The sequence below is a fragment of the Athene noctua genome, chromosome 7 (genome assembly GCF_965140245.1).
Source record: "Athene noctua chromosome 7, bAthNoc1.hap1.1, whole genome shotgun sequence".
Taxonomy (NCBI): domain Eukaryota; kingdom Metazoa; phylum Chordata; class Aves; order Strigiformes; family Strigidae; genus Athene; species Athene noctua.
Window position 1 is genome coordinate 24354516 of NC_134043.1, and position 27857 is coordinate 24382372.

General features: G+C 38.2%; 1 protein-coding gene across 2 annotated transcripts in view; it reads right to left on the minus strand.

Moving 5' to 3' along the window:
- The window catches only part of OLA1 (Obg like ATPase 1), a 101988-nt gene extending 75661 nt beyond the window's left edge, over positions 1 to 26327 (minus strand). The window contains exons 1-4 of one of the 2 annotated variants that reach the window (XM_074910448.1): positions 26246 to 26327; positions 25893 to 25993; positions 23930 to 24073; positions 15105 to 15232 (exon numbers count right to left, since the gene is read on the minus strand). In XM_074910448.1, coding sequence (XP_074766549.1) covers positions 15105 to 15232; positions 23930 to 24073; positions 25893 to 25993 — 373 coding nt within the window. In that variant the 5' untranslated portion in view covers positions 26246 to 26327. Of the gene's footprint in view, positions 1 to 15104; positions 15233 to 23929; positions 24074 to 25892 lie in introns of both variants that reach the window. The other variant, XM_074910449.1, reaches the window with a different exon arrangement.
- Between the last annotated feature and the right edge of the window lie 1530 nt (positions 26328 to 27857).

Here is a 27857-nt window from a genome sequence, read left to right on the forward strand (position 1 = left end):
TATAAAAATTAGTAATGATACAGCTTTATTATAGCCTAATTTCTTCAAATAGGAACTAAGCCTCACGTAACTTTAAATATATTAAAATTCTTCAGAGATATTATTGCTTTAATAAGGTTATGGGGCACAAGACAGGCCTATTGTATACTTAATACAACCAACATACAAAAAACTATACTAATTTTACCTTCCTTATTGAGCTTTCCACAAAAATCATTGTTTACTCAAGACTACAGAACTTGAGGAGGACCTGAACTTCTGTAGCACTGAATATCTGTTTAACACAAGAAAAACAACTTAATATTAAGAAATCATAACCCAGTAACATGCAAATTCTTCCCATTCACTTTGAAGAGGAAAGACACAAAAATAAAAGAAAAATGCAGCAATAAAAGAGGAACAGAACATCACAGATTAGGTATTTCCAACAGAGAAAGCCATTCAGTAAGTATCTGTACAGTCATTAGTACAGTAGGGTCAGAATCTGAAAACCCTGTATGTGTTATCAAAACCAGGGTTTGCTTTTGGGTTTTATTTTAAACCGTGCAAACCAGAACTATTCCGTTCATGTCAAAATGTGTTCATATGGAACAAAACATCTCCTGCAGTCCAGATCACTTTACTGCAAGGCTTTTTTCTCTGTTGCAATATCATCATGTGCCATTAATTTGCTAGTTGAGAAAAAAAAAATACTGAAGCCTAACATGTATTTATATCTACTTGTTAAAAAAAGTACAAGAAAAGCCTTCCATAATAGAGAAGGGAGGAGGAATGGAGGGGGTGGGAGACAAGAACAGGACACAAAAAAACCACCTTTTCCAAAGATTGTTCAAGGCAAAAGGGACATGTCATGTTAAACATTAGTCAATAGCTGTATACAACCAGTAAACAAATTCAGCTCTATGAAAAAAGAACTACATCACCATTTAGTGGTTGCAATTTAGATTATTCTAGCGTGTAATACTTTAATTGTATAAAACAAAGCTGATGTCACAAACACAAAAGAACTTCTTGCAAAGCAAGCACCACAAGTAATTTTTATGCTGCCACTGATGGCTGACAAGTGATGAGCACTTTGTTCGAATTTATATACTTATGCATCTCAGGCAACAGGTGGCTTATAAAAAGAAAACACTGAAAAGCTTTTTAACTCTTCATTATCAAAATTTTTCTATGTTTTATCATAATGACTAAACAATCTCCTCAAATAAAAGCTCAACATACTAACTACGAAGATGAACTATGGCTCAGAGAAAATTATCCATTATTTTGATAAAAGCAGAAACTGAGGTAAGGTTCTGGATCACACTGACTTGAGCTCTGCCTGCACTCACAAAGTTTTGTAATTGCACAAAGCACACAATATTTAAACAGTACCTTGTGATATATAAATTAAATCAATTTAAGGCAAGAAATTTTATATTTTCTTGCTGGTTGTCTTTCCTATATTCATCTCAAACAATGGCTGACTATTGTAGCACAGTTGGAAGAAAATTTTTACTTTCAGGTCTTTAAGCCAACTGGAAGAGTGACATGTTTCAGTTGTTGCTTGATGTAGTTTTGGGCTGAGAGTGGCATTACAGAAATCCATTGTTTTCTTTTTAAATACTGCACAGTCCAATGAACAGTTTTGTTTTCTTTAAGCACACAGTTACAAAAAAAAAAATTAAAACATCTACACTACACAGAATGCAGGATAATACTTCACACTTGCATTTAAGTGCAAAAGGCTTTGAGGCAAAACAAAAGAAACCACAAACATATTGATAATTCAGATTAAAATTTAAGAAGAAAAAAGGGAACTTAGAGTGGTATTGACTGATCTAGTTACATTAAAAAAATTGAAAGTTGAGAAGGCAATAATGCAATAAGCATACCAAAACAATCTTTATATTCTGCCTGGTGAAATAACCATCTGCTTATGATTAAAACATTTTAGTGTTTGCTGTTTTGGATGGATTAAACACATATACCAAGATATTAGACTTTTTCCTCTGCATGGCAATGTTACCATACTATCCCTAACAATTAAAAAATATGACACATCAATATTTTTATCTTTTACACTACAGATATATGCACACACAATTTCTATGGTGATATTCACTGGATTAATCTTTCTGCTTTATGACACCTCAGAGCAGTGCAAAGCAGCTGAACCCAGAGTCTCAGGCTGCCTATCTTTCAGATTCCCTCTGCTTCTTTCCATATTTTCTCTGAAAGCAAGCAATCCCTCTCAGGTAGCCTACATTCTTGCAGCTATACATTTCCCCCCTTTTCCAACTCTTTCACACACTTGACTTCCCATTCCTACTGTTATTTAGTTTTGAGACATCAATTTTCACATCAAATTACCAAAGCTTGGTGCATAAAAATATTCAATAAGCCTCAAGGAACTGTTATCTCAGTAACAGCTATCTCAGTAAGTACTGAAATGCAAACCTATGCTCCAACATATTTTAAAAGTTTAACTAGTAAAGTGAGCTTGAGGTATGGAAGCTTATCTGCCATCATCGTTATTGGAAGAAAAACCTCTATGACAGGGTGGAGGGGGGGGAGAGAAGAAGGAAAGGTAGACAGAAGGAGGAAGGAGGGAAGATGGGGTGTTGTCTGCTTTTAAAAAGAAAGCCTTTTAAACTAACTGTAACATAAATTAACTATGTAATGCTTGAATACTCAGAAAAATAATTCCATACCTAAGGATAAACACCAAGGTTCTGAGGAATCTTGTGATGAAGCCCCACCTTAACTGTTAAACTCAAAAAAAGAACTGGAAGTAGCATTTCTGATGTATTCCACAAGAACAACTAGTTGGGTTGATAACTAATGCATTTTGTTAATTGCCTCCAGGCACTGAGGCTGCAGGATGTCATTTGAGGCTAAAGACTCCTTGGCATCAATATTAAAACAAGAGCTCTCAAAGCACCTCCAGCAACTACTGCTGACATAAACATCCAGCACTTAATTCCAGTCCAATGATAATTTTATTCTTCCACGTAAGATTTCAGGACAAAAATACACCCTGAAATACACTAGAAAATAGCCAGGAGAAACCTGAGAGTAGCAAATGCAAGAGTGACAAAAAGAAAAAAAAGATACCGTCAGAATTTCTGCTGAGATGCTGTTCATAACCAATTAATAAATGATCACCTGTATACCCAAGCAGAGAAGTAAACCTTCAGCCTTAGCAAATATGAAGCTGGGCTTCATCAGGATGGTAGAGAAGTTTTGGAAAGCATATTGGAAAAATACCAACTATCTTTGCTGAGGGCTCACCAGCAGATTTTTACATCAATACTTTATCATTACAACAACAGCATAAAGGCACATCTGCAACCAAATTTAACATACAACCATCAAAAAGTCAGTTCTCCTCAGACTGCAGTGAACAACATGCAAGGTTTGAAAGAAAACATCTAAGTCTTGCAGACTTGTAAGAAAATTTAAAAAAAAATAAGAAGATGCAATTTGCATCACTTATTTCCTACGGCTACCTTTTTGCACATTTTTCAACTTACAGTATCAGTTTAATGCTCCCTCAGCTAGAGCAGCACGAATGATTGCTGGATTACATGTTAAATCTGATTAGGGAAATGACCTACTTTTTAAATCAATCCAGCAAGTAAAATACAGTTATTTTTAAAAACCGAAAGTCCTTTTACACATTGTTCTACAATCAGTTTCAACAGCACAGGAGAAAGTGGCAACATATAGATGAAAACAGGTGTTAGAGTACCAAGCTCTTCAGTTACCAAAAGACATATTTATGCAGTGTACAAGCTAGTCACAAAGTATGACTTTGGAAGGGGCAGATACCTATTTTTCACCATTGTGGAAACCAAGACTGCACCAATAAACAGCAGTTTTGAAAAGAAAACTGGAGCAAAGGTTTTTCTGTCAGTTTATTGAAGTCTCAAACTGAAAAAGGTTGCATCTGAATTGGATTATTGAACAGAGCTTTTGCTCGGGTGTGACTCCTAACGCAATTCCTTTGGTAGATGTAGATACCATGCAGTTTTTAACATGCAGTAACTGCCACCAGTAACTTTTAACCACTTGTGGGATTACAGGTAAAGAAAAAAGGAGCACTCTAAACTGACACCCCAAGGATCTCAGACAGGTTTGCTTGACACACAAAAAAAGGGATTATATTTTGTCTTATAATTACATATCTTAACTAAGCTAGGATCCTTGTTTAGTTTGTCTAGGATAAGTAACTTATAACCAGAATAAGAAACACAGAGCCAGCTTCCTCTTGGTCTTCATTTGCAGTATTTACTCCACTGTTCAGTACACGACAGTATTGCATATGTACATCATGGAAATACCAATACAAGAAATCCAGACAATTAGGGAGAAATTAATTCATACATTTTGAGGGCCAGGAGACCAATCCCAGCATAAAGTGTATTCAAAATACCTTGCAAGCATAAAGCTTACTACAAATGTAGATACAATGAAGATATGTCCAATGATGTGCACACTTTTAGGAATATGAATTGAACACAAGCCCATGACATGACAAAGTTATTTTCAATGATATAAAATAAGCCAGCAAGAAAGAGCACTCGCAGTGCTCACCACTGCTCTTCTTCATAAGTGCTTCAAACATATTTTATCCCTTCTTCAACTAGATTACTGTCATTTCAGGTATTTTATTTAAAATTCTTAGACTTTAGTTCCTATTTAAAGAAAGAAAGAAAGAGAAAAATCTTCAGAATAACTTGGTCTCTTGCCTCAAAGCAATAAAAGCTATACAAGTTGTACCTATAGCAGGAGCTGAAGCATTGGTTCCCCTCACCTGGAGACACCACTCCCACAGATGATCCACCACAATCACTTCTGCGAGTGCTCCTTGTCTATTTTAATATGAAGTCACCTAATATCATATCAGTCTCAGCAATAATTAAATCAGCTCATTTGATACTGACACACTCACTTGCCACAGTCAACTGGAGGAATGAGGGACAGTGCTGAAGAGCCCCTGAGCACCAAGTTAACTCCTGCTGCTGTTTCCAAATCCAACACAGGTCTATATGCCTTCAGCTCTGTTAGGGGGCATGGCTACTATGTATAAATCGGGAAACAGAGGAGTGCTTCTACAAGACTATTTCAAAGTTTTCATTAAAATTCTGCATTAAAAAAAAAGGCAAACAACCAATTAAAAAAACCCCTAACTTCCTGTCTCTTTTGAGGAATGTGCTTTTGAGAAAGAAACTTTCTGAAAGGGAAACTACAATATTATCAGTCTACAGACCACTCACCTTCCTGATGCAATCACTGCAGCTAATTAAAGTGATGCTGACAGCCAGCCACTTATCTTTTTCTGTCCCCAATGTCTTGCACAGAATTGTTGATTTACCTTTTCTGAGGTAGCCTTCCTCCAACCAAAGGAAAACAGGCTTTCACATTTCATATTACAACCAGATTTTAAAAAAGCTTTTTTCCCTTCCAGCTTTCAAGAAAGTCCATGGCACAGTGAACAAGAAATTACTCAAAGTATTAAACTATCACTGTCTTAAATCAGGATACCCTACAACATCATTAAAGACACCCACGCAAACACGTAAACATGTTTCAAAAATAGTTAACTGAATACCCTCTACTACTATCACATATTGATAATTTCTTTAAAGTATTACAGAGAAAAACTTAAGTCTCATCTGTATTGCCTAAATAGCAATTATACACTGCCATATGACACACAGAACTATAATAGAAGTAGTTGTAGGTCAAATAATCGCAATGACTCAGTAAAGATAACCTGCCTGGCCTTTATTCTCAGGGGAGGGGGGGGGTTTACTGGTCAAGTACTTTATGACTCACAGTACAGTATATTAGAAATTTTCTATGTATTCTTTAGAATTGAGAGATTGCCCTTGTAGCTCAGTAGGTAGCTCTCCTGTTTCTGGCCTACGAGGTCATAGCTTTAAGTCCCTGCTGAGGAAACTTAACAAGTTCCATCTATAAATAGAATGGCATTAGATGCTGCTACTCTAGTAAGGGTGGTGGCCTTTAGACAAGAAATTTTTATGTTTTCATCTGTTCTGATAAGAAAAATTGGACTTAGAGAAACACAGGATATTAGGCTAAAGATGAATGACGAAGTGGGCTCCAAAACCCATTGTAACATCAATTAGCATAAGACTTACAATTCTAGCACTATCAAACTACAATAAAGGCTAGAGAAGAATGCAAGAAATAATTTTCGTTCCTGATGAGCATAACTAATTAACTACAATTACAGACTTAATATTTGAGACTGAAAAGAAACCTCCCAGATACAGTACAATCAAAATTTGACTTGTGACATCAAAGGCAATCTCAATGTAAACCAAACTTCTTAAATTTTGATTAGTAACAAAACATTTGAACATTCACAGCTCTCATCTTGCTCTTTCTGAAGAAGTATATCCTTGAGACACATTTATTTAATTATCAGGGATTAAAACGATACCATTCTGCAATGTATACATTTTTGCTCCTCACACCCATATATGTGGGGAGGCTTATTCATCTTTCAGAATAACAATTATATGTGACAAATTTAAGAATAAAGGCTATTTAAACCCTTATCTGGATTTATTTGTGCTTTAAATAGTAGTTACCTGGCCTTAGAAGAATATGGATTAAAGCTCAGGTAAAACTTTCACTCAGCCTGGCGATGTAATTTACTGTTTAATAAAGACAAAGGGTAACTCACTAGAGTGCTGACGATTTTCCACACCTTTTCCACAATCTGCACCCACGTGCTCAGAAAAACAAATTCACTCCTCTGTGGGAGACAAAGCTACAAACAGCATACTGCAAAAAGTTTTGAGCTACAAACCCATAAATTTTGTTCACATATACACACCACAAGGAAAGGAACACCAGCATAAAACAGGAAATGAGGGTGATTTTACAGCGTCCCAGAGACACTAATATGCTCAAGAACAATGACAGGTCCTGCAAAATTCTTCTGCAGTAGTTTAGCTTAGGAAGTTATTGTCCTTCCTGTATTCATCTCTTTTGCCTAAGTGAAAAATCTGATTAGTTACAAGTTTTCCACAACTGGCCAAATTAAGGTAGTTGCTCCTGCACTGGCACTGGTCTATCGAACAGGATGTGGGTGTACAAAATGTCTCCCTCTTGCAGGTTTAGGTTTAGTGGTAGCACTAGTTGAAGCTATACATCAGAAGATCCACAAAAATGCCATCCTGGTCCTTTAATTCCACTACCAACATTTTGGTCAATAGCATACTTCTATCCAAAACACACATACAGTTCTTTTCTGCTCTTCAGATCCTTCTGCAAAGTAGACAACATCAACAGACAACTGCTTTGCAGCATCAGCCTTCATCCTAGGGCCTCTTCTCATATCATTATACTGCAAAGTAGGTACATGAGAAACACAATAGCCATTGTACCACACAATGGGATGCCCGGTCTTACCCCTAATCTACTCCCAATTTCACTTGCATCCAGACTTCACCGCTGGATGCCGCACAAATGCTTACTCCAATCCAACATTGATATTTCTCAAGAAGCTTCTTTGAGCAGATGTCTCTAAGAACATTTCTTCTCTCTACCAACACTTTCTCTAAGACTGCTGTGCTTCCATCCTTGGATCCAGAGAGAAAACTCCAACAGCACTAGACAGCACTAGCTCTCCAAGATGGCTTAAGGCTAGTACATGACATTAATGGAAGACTGCATGTGTTTCCCTGCAACAAATCTTTTTTCAAGGCAGCACTTTTTGAAAATCAGTCTTCCATGACCCATTGCCTACTCCAATCCCTTTTTATTGGGGATTTTGTGGGTTGGTTTTTTTGCCTGACTTCCGTGCCCAAAAGAAAAAAAAAAAAAGCTTTATTCAAATGTGCTTCCTTTGGGCTGCTTCATGTTATTTAAAAGGGGAAGGAAGACTTATATGCACACAGAATTCCTGTATACGGCATTGTTGTTTGCTTCACAACTGAACATCTGTTTTCAGAAGGCACTTTCCCCAGTCTTGTTCATTACCACACAGAACATGGTACGGTATCATGAGGGTTGCAAAGGCCAGATTAGATTCAGCTAGTGGTTGTTACATGTGCATTCTGTTTCTCCTGGCAGGTGCAACACTGCTATAAGGAGAGGAGAAACCTAGCACTCCACTGCTTCTGCTTGTATCATCTACACAAACAAAAGGTCTGAAGTAAAATAAAGGTAAGAAGCCCCTGAAAAAAACCTCTACTGAAAAAAAAGCATTTTCTCTTTATATTAGGAAAAACTAATGATATGCCAATTTGTATGCATCTCTTGGAATATGTTTATTAGCCTCCCTGCCCCTTCAAGGTGGTGGCCTTAGTATGTGATCACTAAGAGGTAAAATTCAAAGACAACACATGGCCTAAGACAAATTACCCCTAGGGTTTGGGGTTTTTTGGGACCCAATATTCTGAAATTGCAACATACAATACAAAGAAGTCTTGCTAAAAAGAAATTAGTTCAGTTTTGGTAATGATTTTGCTAAAAGGAGTAGAGGAATGCCATTTTCACAACTTTAGATGAAGTATCCCATGCAAAATCTTACCCAGAATCAAAACACTTTACAATATTTTACAAAAAAACCCAACCAAGCATTAGGTTAATACAATAAAATGTTTCACACAGCCACTTTAATTTGAAAGCTTTCACAATTTCTGGTTTTAATATGGAGAAGTCACTAAAAGCTAATTGAAAGTTTAGCTGAACTGTTAGCTACTCCAAATATTTTATTAAACATTAATTTAATAACAAATAAGAAGGAAGAAAAAAATCTCAGTGAGAACTATTATCTATTCAATACCATACAGAAATACACCTTAATTGTGTAACACTAACAAGTCTAATGCATGCAAGCTATTTTTAAACTTTGGTAGTTTAGCAGTGAAATGTTTGTCCTAGAAAAAGTTAGGGTTCCTCATTTACTTTTTTAACAAGTGCCAATTATGTTTAGTAATATAAAACAAAAAGAAAATATCTTCAAAAAATTGAACCACAATATGCTGACAACAGTAAAATTTTGCAAGACAGCCATGTTTACACCTTTTCAAGGTGAATTCTGACACATTATAAAGATGAAAAACTGCCTTTGGATAGCAGAAGTAACACAGCCGAGCTACAGCTGCATAAACAGAGCCGCTGTGATCCCCAATGCATCGAATACACATGCTGAAGGGATGAGATGCAACACATACTTTGTTCACTGAAGTGCTAGTGCAGTGGATATCATCATATGCCTCCTCTCTGTAGCAGTCAGCTTCCAAGAGCAGCAATCAGCAGGTATGATTTCTTCTTAGAAACATGGGAAAAAAATGCATTGTGCCTCAAGTCGATAAAAGCTACAGAATGATTAGCATCTTTATACAGAAAATACACAATTTTTCTAGAAAGTCAAAAAATAAAGCCAGACAGAGGATGCATCTTATTCAGTTAAATAACTTTGCTATCAACACTTAGATTTTTATAGGCAAATCAAAGCACCAGCAGTTATTACTGCGAGTTCCTAATAACCCTCATAATGATAAAAAATAAAGACAACTTGATTTTAAATGCTGAGCAAAACTCAGTACAAACATTGTCAAACTCAGTTTTGATTAGTGTTTATCTTAAACAAGAATGAAACTACACTCAACTCACACGATTCACATCTATCCAAGCTTTAAATGATAGCAAGTTGATTTAGAAGTTACCTAAAACCCTGAAGGAGGCAGAACCAGGGGGTGTACTAAACATTTCCAGTTTTAACAGACATAAAACTGGAGTAAAAGCAATTAAAGATTTTTAGGAACTGATTCACATTGGTCACACCCATCACTTCTATAAGACCGAGGAGGATGTTTACCTAGCTTCACCGTTCTTTCACTCATGTCACAAAGAACAAGATTTCACAGCCTATCAGTTACAAAACTCCCCATCCTGTCCCTAAAAGTCAACTACAGCTCCTCTGCCGTGAAGTCAGAGCACTTCCAGGAAGAGAAGCAAAGCAGGAGCTCCCCCCATCCCTACCTGCCTGCGCTCCCCCAGCACCATGTCACCATTGGCAGCTCCCACGTTCTTCTGCAGGACTGGAAGATCAGGCGATGGAATGCAGGTGAGCTCTCAAATTCTTCCACAAAAGCCGATGTTGCCTGCCCTGCTGCAAGCATTGGGCATCAAACCCTAAGGTTTTTTTGTTTCTTAAAAGGGAGCATTTGATAGCAAAGTACTTTTACAGACAAATTTCCTTCCAATTTCTGTACCTTTGAAGATAAAGTCTGGATTTTATTAAATAAACTAAAAATAAGAGAAAAACGTGTAACATATTTTCCAGAAAGCTAGAACTGTGGGACATCAGCAGGAAGAGAAACTCAAAAACATGAAGAGCTCTAGCTGTTTAATATCCAGTATGTTCAAAAACTCAGAATTGCAGCAGAGACTAAATACTGACATCTACCATTTTTTTCACCACAGCATTATTTGTTATCTGTAAATTTACACTTGTAACAAGGTTGCCATTTTTAGTCCACCATACAAAGAAAGTAATTTTCTACAAGTACTTGTGACTGATATGCCATAAAAGTTGAAAGGTGTTTAAAGCCATGCAACTTGGGAACAAACACTAATACCATCTTCAAACAGCCTGCCCTCTGCCCACAGGAAAACATTGCTGCCTCAGTTAAAACCGTAATATATCTGAAACGTGGAAAACAGAACTGGCAGAAATGTTTCAAATTAAACAGAGAAACTTGGAAGACGAACAAAGCTGTAACTACTTTAAAGCATATATCAGATTACTAAGGTACAAATTCTGTAGATGCCACTATCCAGGACAAAAAAACATTTTAAAATTAAATTCCTGATTCACTCAGCCAATAAGCAAGCAAGTATATCTGAGATTTTCGTGATTGGATTCAGACAAAAATAAAATATAACCCTAAGAAACTGGGATAACCTCTGAAATATTTTCTTTTTTAGAAAGTGTATTGAAATCAAATGGTTTCTTTAAAATATCAGTAATTAATTTTCAGTTTGTGCACTTTAATAGAAAAAAATGTATATGAAGTATCAAACCCCAAGAATGTATTGCTCTATTCTGTATAGGAAAACTTATTCCCTTTGTTTGCTAAGAGAATCTACTTCATACTGCTACTAATCACATACAAAAATACAGTGGTGCTCAACACAAACTTACCTCTCCTTTTACTTGTCCTATTACACTACCACATGCTGTTTTCACACCTGTTGCTATTTCTTTAGATATATTAAAATACGAAATATGCCTTGGGCATAAAACCAATGTTTCATTGATTTAATGAACACTGTCTCCCCTAGGGAAAGTAACAGTGCATCTAGGATATGAAACTCTGAAGGCTGAAAATCCATAACCATTTCAAGGGGGGGGTACTTTCCTTTTTCAAATGAAGTAAAGAAAGTAAAGAATTAGCCAGACAGAAATGAATCTCATTTCTCCTCAGCTTTATGCCATGAAAGAAACAGTCTAGGTAAACACCACACAGCTTCCACAGTTCCAATGGAAATATAATTATAATTACTTTGAGAGTACTACAGCTGCAGCTCACCTATGTGACCTTGATGGATAACCGACAGGCAACAACCTTCTTCAAAAAACATCTCATAACACAAAGAGGTAACAACAGTAAATTCTGTTATACCAGCTAAAAAAAAAAAAACAACAAACCACAAAAACACACAAACAAACCTTTTGTCCTAAAGAAAACACAGTTCAACACATTTTCAATGAATAAAACAGAATCAAAACCTTTAGCCTAGGACTATAAGATCAAGCGAGATTCCCAAAATTTGACTCGTCATACTCAAAAAAAGCTCTCCATTCCTAAGCTAGCCACTTCCTTGTCTATCATTACCTTAATTAATACAATTTGAGTTAATGCTCAAACTGCTTTTTACAAAAATACCAACTGAACCAAGCTCAGTTAAAGCCTAACAAACCTTTCTTCAATATACTCAGGCTTGCAGACCTTGAAGTCTACAGCACAAACCCCACAATGACCTGCTTCTGACCTTCTGCCTGGCATCCAGAAATAAGAAGAGACCAATTCTCCAAAGGGCTCTGCTTCACATGATAGCCTTTAACACAGGCAGCAGTAGTGCATACTGCAACAGCATAGATAGGCAGCAACAGTTTCAGTGCTCAAAGGTGAAAATTTGTTTCAGATCAACTCAAAACCTTAGTGAAAACAAATGCTGTATTTCTCATGCTTGGTGCCCAGATCACTTCCTAGTGCATCTCTTCTTAAAAACATTTTATCATTCTCATCTTCTCTTCATCTTCCGCAACACCTTCTTTCCAGCTTGCTGGCACACAAAGCCTCACCTTCCAGTCTACTGCCTACTCCCCTTTAATAGGAGCAACCTGTCTGGGTTCCTTTTAAGTCAGCTTCTACATGACTGCAGAGATCCAGTGCCGACCCACCAGGCTGTAAACTGACAGCCGGTCTCAGCACTGGCTCCTAAAGACACACAGTCCGTTAAGGACTTAGACCAAGCCCCAGTAAAGGGTAACAGAGAAGCTTCATACTCTCAGGATCTGGACAGTTTAAGGATTTACAAAACAATTTAGGTAGTTTCTATAATCTGATAGAAACTATGCAAACTCCAGGTATGCCAGACTCATAAAAATTAACTTTTAGATTGGAAATAGTTTTGACAAGTTGGGGGGTGTAAAAACATTACAGCATATAAAAAGCTTGATACATTTTTGTAGTATAAGTTGGCATGGTACATTGAAAACTTTGGTTATAGGTTTTAACTGGAGCTTGTGCTGTGTAACCAATTGATTTTTTTTTTTAATTTGCTAGAGGGCTATTACTAGCTTTTAGTGCCAAATCTTCATTTTTATAGTACTGTGGGGAAAGGAAAGTAGAACTAATACACACTTTGCAGGCAAAAAAAAAAAGTAGTTTTATGTCTCTTAACCACAAAATTTCATATTAGCTTTTTATTATTATTATCCCCGAGTAGTATTTTGAAAGATCTTTGTATTTATTGGGCAATCACCACACAGAATTTCTACTTCAGTTCATCACTACTTTGCGTTCTAGCTAAAACATCTGGCAAAATCAGCATAAGAGGCAGGGTTAAAATTTTAAAAAGGAAGAAGTGCTGTGAAAAAGTGATTCCACTATCTTTTTTGCTCCCAAAGAAAAACAGCAACAACCATTTTACAACCATTACATTTCCAAATCTTTGAAAGAAACTGAAACATATAACAAATGCAAGACTAGATTAGAAGAAACAAATGTTAATACAAAGTAAGTATCCAAATGGTTTAAAAGCCCACAACAATAGTCTCATTCCTCTTTCAATGCCCAACGAAAAATACAAATGCTGTTAACCCTTATAACAGCTACCTGAAACAAATTCTTAGGATTATCCAACATATAGATTAAAAAGCATCTTCTCCACTGACTGTTATCAATCAATTCCTTAACAAGCACTTATGATACAAGTATCAAAACAGAGCAAGTATAAAGTTTATCACTTGTTCTCAACTGACACCAGGCAAAACAGTAATTACAATCCTAGGATAGCAACAGATTTGGGGAAACTGATCCATCCTTTTTCCTAGGAATACTGTCTCAATGGTTCTTGGGTAGTTACAAATATTTAAAGGATAACAATATATTAGTACAGCCTTCACATATGGAACTAGTTCCTAAAACAACACACAAGTTCAAAAGACTTACTTCACTCTACCCTGTAAGGATCTGGCCTCATCTTTTCCAAATGTCTTAGCTTTAAATGCTGTCATCTGCTGAGCTACAATCAAGAGCCCATAGTTTTCTATTCTACTGAAACTATGTTTTAACAGAAACTAGTAGTACCAGAGATAAAATATAAATAAACGTTTTCAAAGGAAAAGTAATGCTCCACAAACAGTTATAGATGGCTTCCAGGAAGACCTTAAAAAAGGCCAGTGTTCCCCAAAACATGTCCTGTTTCTCAACAGTATAAGCCTAAGAACATACCTTTCCTCACAAAGTTTCTCACTTGGTTGAAAACACAGCAGCAGCACTCCACCTCAAATCAGTGTCCAGGTATTCTCGATGCGTAATAACTTACATTTGACTGAGGTCTCATACTTACCCAATCAGCAAGCATGCAGACTGTAGAAGCACATCAGTTCACTGCTCTGTATAAATATGCTTCGAAACGCAAGCTCATGGGAACAAGGGTTCTAAGCATCTAAATCAGTACTATAAGATAGTAGTAGGCCATGCCTTTGGCTTTTGTTTCAGAAACACCGTGCCCACAAAAAAATTTTTGCTCCAATCATTAAATAACAATGTTTTTCTTGTTGTTTATTCTGTTCTATTGTTTTATCACTCACTGTATAATAATGGCCAGCCAAAAGACAGCAACAAAGGTATCCAGTTTCCTCAAGTTTGCACAGACATTATTATGTTCAATCTTTTCAGACCAGAAGCCTTTTTCAACACTCAAAGTGTACTGCAGACCAACATACGCCTTCAACAAGCTTTTAAGTGCCAAGTTTGTAAGTGCTGTTAATAGGCCAGTTCTGTATTGTGGTAATAGGTGATGAATGAGAGAATCAAAGCCCTTGGTCTAACTGATAAATGTTCAGAATCCACAGATGGAGGGGAGGGGGACTGCTCAAGATTCTATATAAGTCACACAGAAATGAAGAAAAGGGAAGAAGTGAGGCTTGCCCTGTGAAGAATAGAATCCCAGAGTCTGCTAATAACTCCATGTCTTCATTTTCTACTTCCATTTCAGCCTTTTAGTATCACATTCCATTCCTCCTCCTTTATAAAACTAAACAAATCAACTGCCATGCACTCCTGGCAAAAGAAAACAACAAATCATTACTGCTTCCAAAAAGACTTCCAAAAACCCAGTTCCTTCCTGTCTTCAGCACAATGTCAATGAGAAAGACATACCCTGTATATAGCAGAGGATAGGGATTTTCTTGGTTGGAAAAATCCAAAACCTGATAATTTTTAATTGAATGGTAAACGTTAAAATTGTAGTGGATATTTGTTCCACAGTTCTTAAGAGTACAACAATGCTGTCCTTAAGCTACAGAGAGAACATATATAAATAAGTTTACATACGCATCAGATGAAAGATCCCATCACAGGCGTTAATATGAGACAAGAAGGAATTTCCTAAGCCTTGGCCAGTGTGAGCTCCTTTCACAAGTCCAGCAATATCCACCACATTCAGAAAGGCTGGAATTTTGCTGAAATATAAAAGTTTAATTACTGAAGCATTATTAGTCAAAACTTTTGGCATAGAGATAAATGCAGAACATTGAAAACCAACATTTCTTTTTTCTATAATAAGTTATACATGACAGTAGCTTTCTTTCTTATCTAACATGCAATGTAAAAAAGACAAGATTGTCCCCTGCCATGTAAAACAAAGAATTCTTTAATTTCTCTGCCACTATTCATGTAAAATGAAGTAAGTAAACTAGCTTCTAAGTGTGGAATCATACTGACAACTATACAAATAATCAACCAGGCCTGGAACACTGAGGCATGAAGTCAGTCATCTGTAACAAGAAGTTTTCACAGTACCAAAGGATAAGACACATAAATGGCCACTGCACTCTGCTATCGCACACCTCCAAGATTAGCATTTAGTTCAGCAAATTAAGCAACTTTCTCAGAAGACAAGGGCAGTTTCTTAATACAGTGATGATTAAAACTAGCAGTCATCAGGGTTATGCAAACAATTTGAAAGAACACAGAAAACAAGTTAAGATGATGGCATTATAGCGTAAACAGCTGTGATGTTTTCTATCACAGTTAACAGCAACAGGTTAGCCCATGTGTCTACACAACATTTTATATAGCAACAACAGAATAGTCATGAAGTTCAAATTAGCTTACAAAAAATGGAAAAAAGCTTTTAGAGCTATGGGAAATGCACATGACAATTTACAAACTGCAAGCCTTTTATCCTCTGCAGATTCTCAAGCTGTTTGAAAATGAGCAAATAACTTAATGGGCATTAATCTTTTTGGGTATAGTCTAAACCAAATTACTTCTCAAAATCCAGCTGAGTCAGGAAAAAAATCCTAAAACTTTGTGATAAGGTGTTGACTAAAAGCACCTTCATACAGTCTATGCAAATTACAACACCATCATAAACAGTGGCAGAGACAGAACCACACTGAAATGCTGCAAATTCCTCACTTGCAAAAAAAACAGAAATCACGCACCATAGTCATCAAAATCTTTAACTTGATGGTTTCAAAATAAATAACCAGAACATTACTTAATTTCCATCAAGCATTTTAAATTATCACCACTGTATTTCACTAGCACTATGATAACATTAATACAGAAATTCACCATTTTACTGACAGTAAGTGTAAAGAAAACACCCAAATCCATAGCTTTAATAACAACGGTGAGAAGGGTGAGATTTTTACACCATGAAGTCTGCATGAACATACAGTGTCACTTTATAAAGCAGTGAAAAGCCTTCTTTTATGACAAGTGTCCTTCAACACAAGATTCAAATCTGAATATATGAATTCTGTGGTCTACCTTAAGAGGTCCTTTCCAAAGACCTACCATTGCAGTGCTGCTCACAGACAGAAGCAACCACATAGGTGTGAATGAGTGCCAGGGATGACCTAGCCAGTGACCTCCTAGCCAGCCCTATACAGAAACTTTCTCTGAACAGCGTTAGTTACACTTCTGAAGTCTTTATAGCCCACAGCCTAAACTGAGCTTTACTTTTATTAGTGTGACAGCAGGCTGATAAATATATTTGTTTTTTCAAATATTAAAATGTTTGACAGAATGACTGCTGTCAAATCTGTAACAGCAGAAAACTCCACTAGCATCAGAAAGCCACCCTTCTCTTCTTGTCCTAATGCCTGGTATATAGCAGCTATGGCCCAGACAGAAAAAACTACCGTTATGGAAGTCTATGGAGCATTGCCTGCTCAGAGCAACAGGCTTAAGTAGAACAAACCAAGTTTCCTTTTTTTTTGTTTCCTTTTTTTTTTTTTAGTGCTATTTCACTTCCATTTGACTGCAAATAACACAACACCGTTTTAATAATAGCAGATGCGCTGTCTCACTTGAACTGAACTCCCTAATTTGGGAAGAGATGATCCATTAGAGTCTGCCTTAGTATGCAATATCAATATTTCTGGAACTGTGGTGACGTAAAAGCAAAAGATATCATCCTGGTTTTGGTTTTGACCTTCCTCTAACACTTCCCAAGAAAAATTATTTCCTTCAAGTAAACTGATTTCACAATACAAGATCAGGACAAAATCTTTTTCTTTACAAAGATAAAGTTGAAAGTATCACTAAACCTGTCAGGTGCGACAAATTAGGAATTTAATGACACACTTCACATCATCAGTACCTTTGTGATGCACTTAGAAACAAGCATGAATAGAGCACAATAGCCAGAAGGGTGAATGAAAATATTTACAACATACCATGAGTTACTTAAATTCAGGTACACAATATGTTGCCTTTTAGCTTTAAACTTCCCCAGGCCCAGGAAAAGAAGGACCCATCCTTGGGGAAGACAGATGTTGTACACTGCAAGTTAATGCTGTTGAACACAGTAGAAGGAACAGAAGTACATTCCGAACTAAAATCTTGAAAATGTCACATTTTTGTCCCACTATGGTGTTCTTGGCGATCTTTTTTTTTTTTTTTTTTTTTTTTTAAAACTAACAGTATAAACACTCAACCGGAAACAGCAAATCCTTAAGTTTAACACACTATCAAGTGTAATGCACATTCAGAAGACAGAATCCAGTGACTATTAATGCATTAACCCAGAAACTCCTTTTGTCTGACAGAACGACACAGCTAATACATACCTCAGAAGAAACAGCAGTAACTGCCCAATCAGAACTGTTATAATTCCTTAGTTTTTGACACATAACTAAATCAACAGCAAGACAGAAAAACTACACTCTTTAAAGCACTTCTCCATTGTCATTTTAAACTGTGTTTTAAGAAAAACAAAGGTGGTGTTAGAAATGTTCTCCTATGCTCCCCTCTCATCATTCTGGTAGGATTAGCTTCCTGGCCAGCCATCAGAAGAATTCACACTTTCACTACAAAGATGCCACATTAGAGCAAGACAGATACCTTCATATGCAGATAGACCACTATCACCAGAATCAGCCTCATTTGCTAGACAATGGAAAGAAAACCCCAGCACATTTATTTCACAATTGACTAATACAAGCAAGAGACCTTTGAAGGCAAGTATCCGGGTTTCCAGGATGTTTTCTCACCTTCACCTTGGGTACCACAAAGCTAATATTCCAAGCAAAGTAAAATCATCCCCATTCTTGGCAGTCCCTTTCCTAAGCCTAAATCACATCATAGAAAGATGAATACACAGAAAAGCAGAAAGAGGCACAAACTAGTCACACTAGCCTATGCTCTGAAGGACAGAGTAAGCATTATGAAAAAAAAATAAAACAAAATAAACAGAAAACACTGCAAAGAATGGGGGAAGAGTACCACATATCTCGAGTGTGTTTTAGCTCTTCTAAGTGTAGAAGACTTAACTGGATTGTTCTTTTCCTTTCCCTCTCCTCTGAACAGATTAATTTCCATTTCTTAAGATTCGTTAGTCAGCATTAGCATAATGTCACTGAGCCTCAAATGATCATCAGGAACAGGTGGCATCAACCGATCATTTGTACAAATCAGTGCAACACCGATCTACCATAAAGCATGTCACAGGAATTTACAATAGGAAACAGATTACCAAATCCAGAAGTATCTCTATATTTTAAGCGTAGGTATAATCCTTGAGCAAGGATTTTTTTCACCTCACTTAGAAATACGGCAACAGTGGTTTGGTGTTAGCATACTGCCTTCACTGTACGAGCACTGTGCAACGAAGAGCACAAGACTCACTGGGCCAAAGAAAGTCCAGTTTTGTAGTCCAGTGGTTTGGGTATTTATTCAGAAACAGCTGACTTATGAATCCATAGGGTTCCACATTTTGCAGAGGACAACTATCTCTCATCAACATTGTTTCCAACTTCTGTCCAAAACAGTTATTTAAACAGGCACAGGAGTTTCTTTACCTGACCTGCCTGTTCAGTACAGTCATACTGAACCGTACAGTGCAACCAGTTACCTTTTTTCTTTTAAAATGCACACACACAAACGGTATCTGCAATTTGTTGTGCACTTTTTTTTCTCTCCAGAATTTGAGGGCAAGAGGCATACATTTATTTCTCGAGTCTCCACGAGTAATAGTTTAGTTGAGAAACCTTGCAGGCAGCATACACCTGAAACTTTGACTTAGATTGAAACACGATAACCAAAATGCTGTTCTCTCCCTGGCTTTTTATTCTTTTAGGTTTCCACAATCTCTCTTCAATTAAAACAATAACCCAATAATTTCTCTGCAGCATTTGCTACAGTGTACTGAAACCTCACAGCCACCAGGAGACCCTGGAAAGCCACATGATGGCTTCAATTAAGTTAAAAATGCAACAATTTTCCAGTAAGCCTGGTTGATAATGCTCATAACACACTTTTCATTCATTTCCTAAACAGTTCAAGAAATTTCTCTCAAGTCAAACTCTATCTGATCCTAGGTCCCACATGCCAAAAATGCCAGATTCTTCAGTATTAAGGTAAAATGTCCAGCTCTCCTTTTCTCTTCAGTAAAACCAAACACGCTACGGATTTCCTGTCTCGAGCACAGGCTCTTCTGCCTTTAAAAACTGTTACCTGGTATCTGTTAGAAAAGGGCAACTTCTTCCTTCCTGAAAATTCATATAACTTAGATAGGAGTCATCCACCTAGAGTTCACAAATGACCTAAAGAAAAAGTAGCAACACAGAAGGAGAACATGTATACTGTGACAACTTCTTAGAAAGCCATTCAACTCTCAAGCTGCCCTCAACGCTATTTTAGGCTCATTTCATAGAATCATCAAGATTGGAAAAGACCTTGAAGATCATCCAGTCCAACCATTAACCTAACACAGACAGTTCCCAACTACACCTGATCCCTAAGGGCTATGTCAACCTTAAACACCTCCAGGGATGGGGACTCCACCATTGCTCTGGGCAGCCCATCACACACCTAACAACCCGTTCTGGAAAGAAATGCTTCCTAATATCCAGTCTAAACCTTCCTTTTAAAATCACTTTTTGTATTAATGTTTTCACATGGGTTGATTACTATCAGTCAATACAGTCCTTCAGTTTTAACTATTTGCTGTTAAAACATAGCTTAAGGCTTACATTGCTTTTTCCTAAGTATTTCTTTTAGTTAATCATATAGTTTAAAGAAAGAATGCAAATAATTGCAGTGAGATTATCTGGGGCACAAAATTTAAAAAATTAAAAAATAGGAGAGGAAATAAGTTTCCTTCACCCCCTCACTCAAAATCATTTTGAGGCTTGAATCAAATGTCACCACTGAGACACATCTCCTGTCAGGCACGGTACACTACAGCTGTGGTAGTAGGCAGGACCGTATGGGCTAAACCTGGTAGGTATATATACTCAGAGGCTCTCAAGATACGTGTGAGTTATGACACAAATCACTTGTCCAAATGACATCAGTTTGACATACTTACACTAAAAAAATATTTTTACACTTGAGGTGATTAAGGAGCATCTTAATGAAATTTTGAACAGAAAAAATGCATGAAAATAGCTGTATTAAAGCTTTTATTAAGTTAATAAAATTTCTTTTGATGTGCTACACACACAGTTCTCTTTTTGTGTAACCCAGCACTTCTAAACACAAAATGTACCTTTAAAATATTAACTGCAGTACATAGATCAACTGTTTCTAGCTTCCAATTACCAATTTTCAAGACAGGAACTAGCTGCTGAGATGAAGAAAATCTCTTTCATTTTACAACTCATCCTCTGCTACCTGAGTAAGAGTCATATATTGGGGGGTGGGGGTGGGAAATACACCTTTCTAGTTCACTCTGAAGTGAATCAGTTCAAAGAAAATATTCTATTTCCAATTACTAAACTGGAACCTATTAAATCATTAATCTGTCAGACCTTGCCTGAAAGTACCCATGTTGGGGTAGAACAACAAAACAAACAGCCAATAGTCTTTCCTTTCTGAAAAAAGCTACATGTTGGCACAATGTAACAAATATGAGTTCTCACTGATTATTATATAAAATTTAAAACAAACAAATAGTTTAAATATATAAATTAGAAAAAGAATATATACTAAGAACTTAAAAATAACAAGCATTCAGAATTATTTTTAATATATTGTCTCTTTTTAAGTTCTACAAATTCATTCACACCAGAAAGTGAGCAACAGGTGACATCAAAGTTCAAGGAAATTTGCTCATCTATTTCATTTCGCAGAAACAGAGCAGTTTTTACTGGAAGTTCTTAGAGCCCATCTTCTGTGTACGGCCTGTATCACTGAACTTACTTACTGTAAACAGTCATACATATCATCTACTGCTGCAGAAAGAAAAAAAGCACAGGTTATAAGTTCTGGCAGTGTATCTTAATCTATTAAGTACAGATTTACCTTTACATACTAGTCTCTAAATTGTTGCCTACATGATTTAATTTACAAACATTTACATTTCCAATTAAGTAATACCAGTCAGCTTTCAGCATGGGCTAGCAAGTAACTGCACACCAGTCCCATCCAAGCTGCTGCTTTCTTGTTTTGGAGATTGGAAGGGATCTTCAAGCAACAAATGGTACCTTAGGAGCCTAACTCTTCCTCCGATGGCAGAACGGCCGCAAACACATACTAGCAACATTCTCAGCAATAGAGTCCATCTCTCTGTAGCAGCAGCAACCTCAGCTCAGTGTGACAGACAGCAACAGCCAGCCTGGCCCAGCCCCACTCTTCCCTTCCCTCACTCACAGCAGGCATCAAGGCAAGATCACTTTGGCCTGTCAGACACTATTTTAGTTAAGACAGAGTCACCTTTTTTTTCCCCCCCATTTCCCAACAATGACTGCAGTTCTGTGATGACTAAGCGTAACATACAGGAAATAAAAACCTGAATGCTTTAGATTTTAAAAGACAAAATCTTGAGGCTAGACAAGAGTCTTAATTTAAAAAGAATTCACTGTTTATAAAACATTCTGTGTGCACAGATTGATTACATCCACTAATTCAAACAAGTAGAAGATTAACACAGAACATATTACATAAAGATGAACAAAATCAAGACTACACAAGAGAAATTAAGGAATTTAAATTACAATTCATTTGTGCATCTTCATGACCATAAGCCTTCTTTTCCTGAGTTAGTCTCAGACAGATAAACACAAACAGCCCAAGAAGAGTTACTTCAGTATACTGTGCTACTGAATTATCACTAATTGTCCCTGCTTTATTACTCTTATAATGAAATATTAAAAACATATAAGCAGCATAAGCAAACTCAGGAGTTATAACTACCCACTAATCTCCACATCTGTTGATTTTAAGTAACAAATACTCTTAAAAACATCTCTTATAGAAGTCAAAAGAACATTCAAATGAAAGCTGATTTACTATTTATATCCAGCCTATTATCCAATTCAGTGTATTTTCATTAATATTTAAGAGTGATTTTTTCCAGAGAGTTGCAAGTCAGAGAACACACATACAGGTATTTACAATCTTAGCACTCCTTGTAAGGATAGATGGCCAAAGGCTGGATGAGGGGAGAGGTAATATTCTGTCTGTCACTTCTATTAGGCAGTCCTAACTAAGTGAGAAGAAAAAGAGATTATTGAAGCAGTGGTAACACTACAATTTAAAACAAATTGGTCAACAAAACTTAAAAGCCACACCATTATCCCTGCACAATCTACTGCCAGAAAGTTTCGTCTCAAATTCAGCAGAGTTTTGTTTTACAATCCATATGGTAACACGTATCCTTAATACTCACTTGAAAAACAAGATAACATGATACAACATTCCACTTAAACAGCTCCATATTAATGCATTTTTCGGTATTTAAGTAGTGCACAGGAATTACCGACAGAGGCAACTTGTTTAGACATGAAAACTAAGTTAACAAATGGATTTTTAATCAGTGACTAATCAATCTGTTTTATTTGTGGGTGTGATCTGACTAAAACTGAGGCCCAGCTGTTGAACAGAAGCACAGACCTGCATGCTAATTTGCACTATGATTCATGTACACTTGCTTTATTCAAGATATCTCTGCAAGTAACTGCAAACTGAAATTAACAAGTCACAAGTGGCTATTTAAGTTTGTTTTCCAAAAGCACCTTAAATTTTGCTGTCCAACCAAAAATCCAGATCCCACAATGAACATATAGAGCAGATTACAGAAACAGTCAACAGCAAAAACCATTGATGTGACAACATACATTCCTAGAATACAGAAACAATTAGAATAGACGTATTGTAGGAACATCCCTGAATATACCAAGTAACAAACAGCAGAGCCTATAAAAAGGAAAGAGTCAGGGGGGAAAAGGCTGCCCATAAAGGTTACTGTCAAAAGACTGGGGGTACAGGTATGTTGATAAATATTTATCTGTTTGGCTACCTACAGCACGTACAATATTCTGAACAAGACAAAATAGAGGGTAGGAATTTTACAAATGAGCAACCTCATGGCACGTTAGGTATGTCACTACTGTTCATTTTCCAAATCTCTTCAGAAGATCCTCCAAGGCACCTGGGAGCCACTACCTTCAAAGACTGGAAGACCAAGCACCACATGGTACTGAGCAATGACTAGCAGCTCCCAGGTTTCTCATTCTCGTACCACAGCGGTCATATGGGGTGGAAGGTATAATCCAGGTACTTATATAATTTCACATTCTAAAACAGATGTCAGTAAAAACTTACAAGATATTATAGCTGCAATAAACTTCTATGAAAACTCTGGGTACAGTAAAACTACTTCAGCTGCTTTACTGAAGAAAAATATTAAGAATTTGAGTTACCTTGGGGGTTTGTGATACTGGCATAGGAAGTCGAATCTATCATCTGGCACAGGTACTCGACTCTCATTTGGATCAATAGTACAGAAAGGAAAATTTTCTGCTGCCGCTTGACTCTTTGTTAAAACATTGAAAAATGTTGATTTCCTATAAACGAAACACACACATTCGTAAAGAAGTTCAAATTAAAAGCATTTAAAAGTGCTGGATAGAAATACATCTTATTCTAACCCAAAGCAATAATGAACTTTACTTCAAGAACAATGACCGCTGCCCTGATTCTAGTAGAAGACACTTTAAAATACACGTACGGAGGGTCCCGTTGAAACCCAAAGATGTTCACCTCTCTTCCCCACCCTTGAAAATTCCCCTAAGTGACTATATTGCATGTATCAGTTAGCAAAGAAATTAATTCAAATGCAAAGCACAGCTCTACTAGCCACTACTCATTTTCCTCAAGCACAAAGTGAGAAATCATTAAGGATCCTTGAAACTTATTCACAGTGGACTAGTTTTGCCAAGACTCACCAGCTTTTTCCACAACTGTATTGTTTCTTCAGATTTATTTATGTATTAACACAATTTCAGTATCTAAGCAATAAAAGTCAACAATCAAAAGAGGAAAAAAAGGGGCATGAAAAGCAGACCACGTCAGTAATCAATTACAAGTAATCTTTTGTGCATATGAGATATAGTTCTACTTTATCAAACATTTGTCATCCTTGTTAAATATCAGTGGAAAAGTACTTACAAGTTCTATCAGGGAAAAAAGAACATTTTCACTTAAACCAAATAGCAGATGATTTTGTTAGTTGGCCTTTCTTAAACCAAAAGAGAGCAATTCTTCAGTTATTGCTAAGAGAAAGTTCTTAACTGCTGGATTTCCTATTATAAATATTATGGGATTTGGGGTTTTTTTAGTTTCACATAACTTCTTAGCCACGGGGGAAAAAAAAAAAAAAGAAAATCTGAAAGCTGCCCTGCATACTGCCAATCTGCTCAAACACCAGTTACAATCTTCTTTGAAAGTTACATCATAACATAACTGAAAATGCTATTTTTCCCCATTGACATGCCATACACTGTTACTGTTAATTACTTCCCTTCTGGTGTACAACTTACCTAACATCCTGAAAAATAATGTAAATTATAACAAAGAGACAAAAAAGCAGTACTTATGGCTCTGAAGCATGCTCAAAGACTTCCTCCAATTTTTGTACAGATTTAAAGTTTCAGAATGCTGAGAACTTCTTTTAGTAAATAGGATACACAAATTAATACCAATAGTTTCACACAGATATTCTCCACATAATTCATCATCCTTTTTACGTGCCTTAAGTACGGCTTCTTTGAGGAGCCATAACAACTACCGACGAGAAACATGCCAGAGAACGATTCATCTTCCATTATCTCTCCCTAACTTACACTTTTTTTCATTACCAACTCTGAAGAAGTTTCAAGAAAGGAAGTCCTTTTCAGTGCTAACGACAGGGTATCATTGACGCCTTCCCGGGCACGTCACCATCTCCAAAAACATTAAATATGAAAGGAATTTTTATGCATGTGCGTTTGCATAAAAACATGCATTACACATACACAACGGCAGAAGTTAAAAAATGCAAAAAAACGTAGTATTTTATAAACCGCACCAATTAAGACTTTTTTTCTTTTAATTCTTCACAATTATCTTGTCCAGACTTGTACATACCAGCCTCACGTTACCCGAGCGGTTCACATCGCTCCACCTATAAGTAGTTCAAGGTAAAGACGCTAAGTCTATCCCTGAGCAAGAACACTTAGACTGCATCCCTCAGTTCGCAGACGCGTCTACAGGCGCCTATCTGCACCCTGAAAGCCTGACAGGTCACTCGCTCTACCTGGCGCAGAGGCGAACTCGGGGAGAGCGGCCCCGCCTGCTCCCCCGCCCCGCCGCCAGCCCCCACCCCGCGCTCCCCTGGCCACCTACCCCACGTTTGGCAGCCCGACGATCCCGATCTTCAGGGACGTCCCAAACCTTCCGATGATCGGGTGCGATTTAACCCCGTCGCCTCCCTTTTTCGGAGGCATCTGAAAGCACAGAGCAGGGCACGCTGAAGGCCTCCGCGACAGCCCCGGCTCCCGCCGCGCACCCTCCAACCTCGGCTCCTCCCGGAGAGGGACGCTCCCGGCAGAGCGCGGCGGCCGAGCTGGGGCCTCCGCCTCGAGAGGGCCGAAAAGAAACACCCGCCCCGGTAGAGCGGCGGCTCCCCCGCCGCAGCGACGAGAGGCCGGGGAGGGGTGGGGGGCGAGGGGGAAGGCGGGCGGGCGGGCCGGGCTCACCTCGGCTGGGCTCAGCTGGCGGAGCGGCCCCCGCCCGAGAGGAAGCAGCGCGAGCGGCCCCTGGCACGCGGACGCGCCGGCGGAAGAGGCGGGGCCGCGCCCGCCCATTGGTGGGAGCGTCGCGAGGGGAAAGGTCGCCCGGGGGGGCGGGGCCGCCGCGCCGCCCGCCCTCCGCCAGAGCCCTTCCTGCGCTCCGCGGCCTGGCGCAGCGCTGGCGGCCGCCCGCGGGCTGCGGTCCCTGCGCAGCGTCCCGGTACGGCGGTCAGACGGAACGGCGTTCACCTCATCAACTACAACGCGTATAAACAGCAGCTCGTTCACTATAAAGTGACCTGCAGGAGCACAAACACGGGTTTTAAAAACAGCATACGCAGAGGAAAGACAACTTCGTTCCACAAGATACACATAAATCCTATAATATAATCTAAACATGTTTCCTTCATCAATAATAAATTACTATTTTACCTTCTTGGCTAAAACCCAAATACAATACAACCCCAAACCAGCCTCAATACAAACATATGAAACAGGAGTGGTAGGAACTGATGTTGACGTTTGTCTGCTGTAATTGCAGAAACCCGAAGCCTCAGCTGTACCTGTTCCTCCCCACGCTCCCAGTTCCATGCCGTGCAGCTCTGGGGCTCGGGGCAAGGCCAGCACTTGGGCTCCCAACACCTGCGGTTGGTAGGAAGGCTGGTGGCCACGGCAGCGAGCCCTGAGGAGAACACCGGGCACCCAGAGCCTCATTCCTGGAAGCAGCAGGTGTCCCCCATCTCCATCCCTCAAAAAAATCAGTGAGGCACAGAGCCGTGCCTCTGGGAAGCAGTGCCAAGTGGTGAAACTGGTCTAAGAAAGGTGAAGGTGCAAAAATCCCCACCAAACTGGGGCTGCGTGAGGTACAAAACCAGCCTGAGGAATTCACACCGAAATGAAGCATCCTCCCAGCGTTCCTCACTTTCTCCTGCCCCAGGAGTAGGACAAAGCCTTCGGGTAACAAAACTCACTTGGTTTACTCTTCTAGCCGTTGCATGTAACCCTTTCTCTGAGGCGTGGTTCCCCAGCAGGCACACAGTGTGGCAAGAAGCCACAAACAGGACAGGCAGGAGGACTCCGCAGCCCTGAGCACATGGTGCAATGGGCCATCAGGGTTTTTTCCCATCACAGCTTGTAAGACTTAACTTGTTACCTGCTGTCAGGACTCCCAGCTACTTTACAAAAGTGAGTATTTGCATTCTTCCTATGCAGAAAAATGGAATGTGAGGAAAAGTCTTCTAATTTCCCAGGCCTGGTGACTCAGAGCTGGAGGCAAGAGAAGAACCCCAGGGACAGTTGCTGCAGGCGAGTCCAATCTCCACCTCCAGAAGAGAAGCACTAAACCCTGCTGTGGTTATTCTGTCCGTCAGAATCTGCCAAAATGGTCAGGAGGAAGTAAAAGGGGTCTGCCAGAGTTTACAATTGTGCTGGAAAAATTATCTCCACACAGAGGTTCCATTTAACCTGTAAATAGGAATTTAGCATAATGAGTGATCATTATTATAATAACCCGCACTTTTACTGTTTCACAAATGGCTCTAGAAAATCAATTTTGCTGTCCCTAAGAAGAAGAATGCAG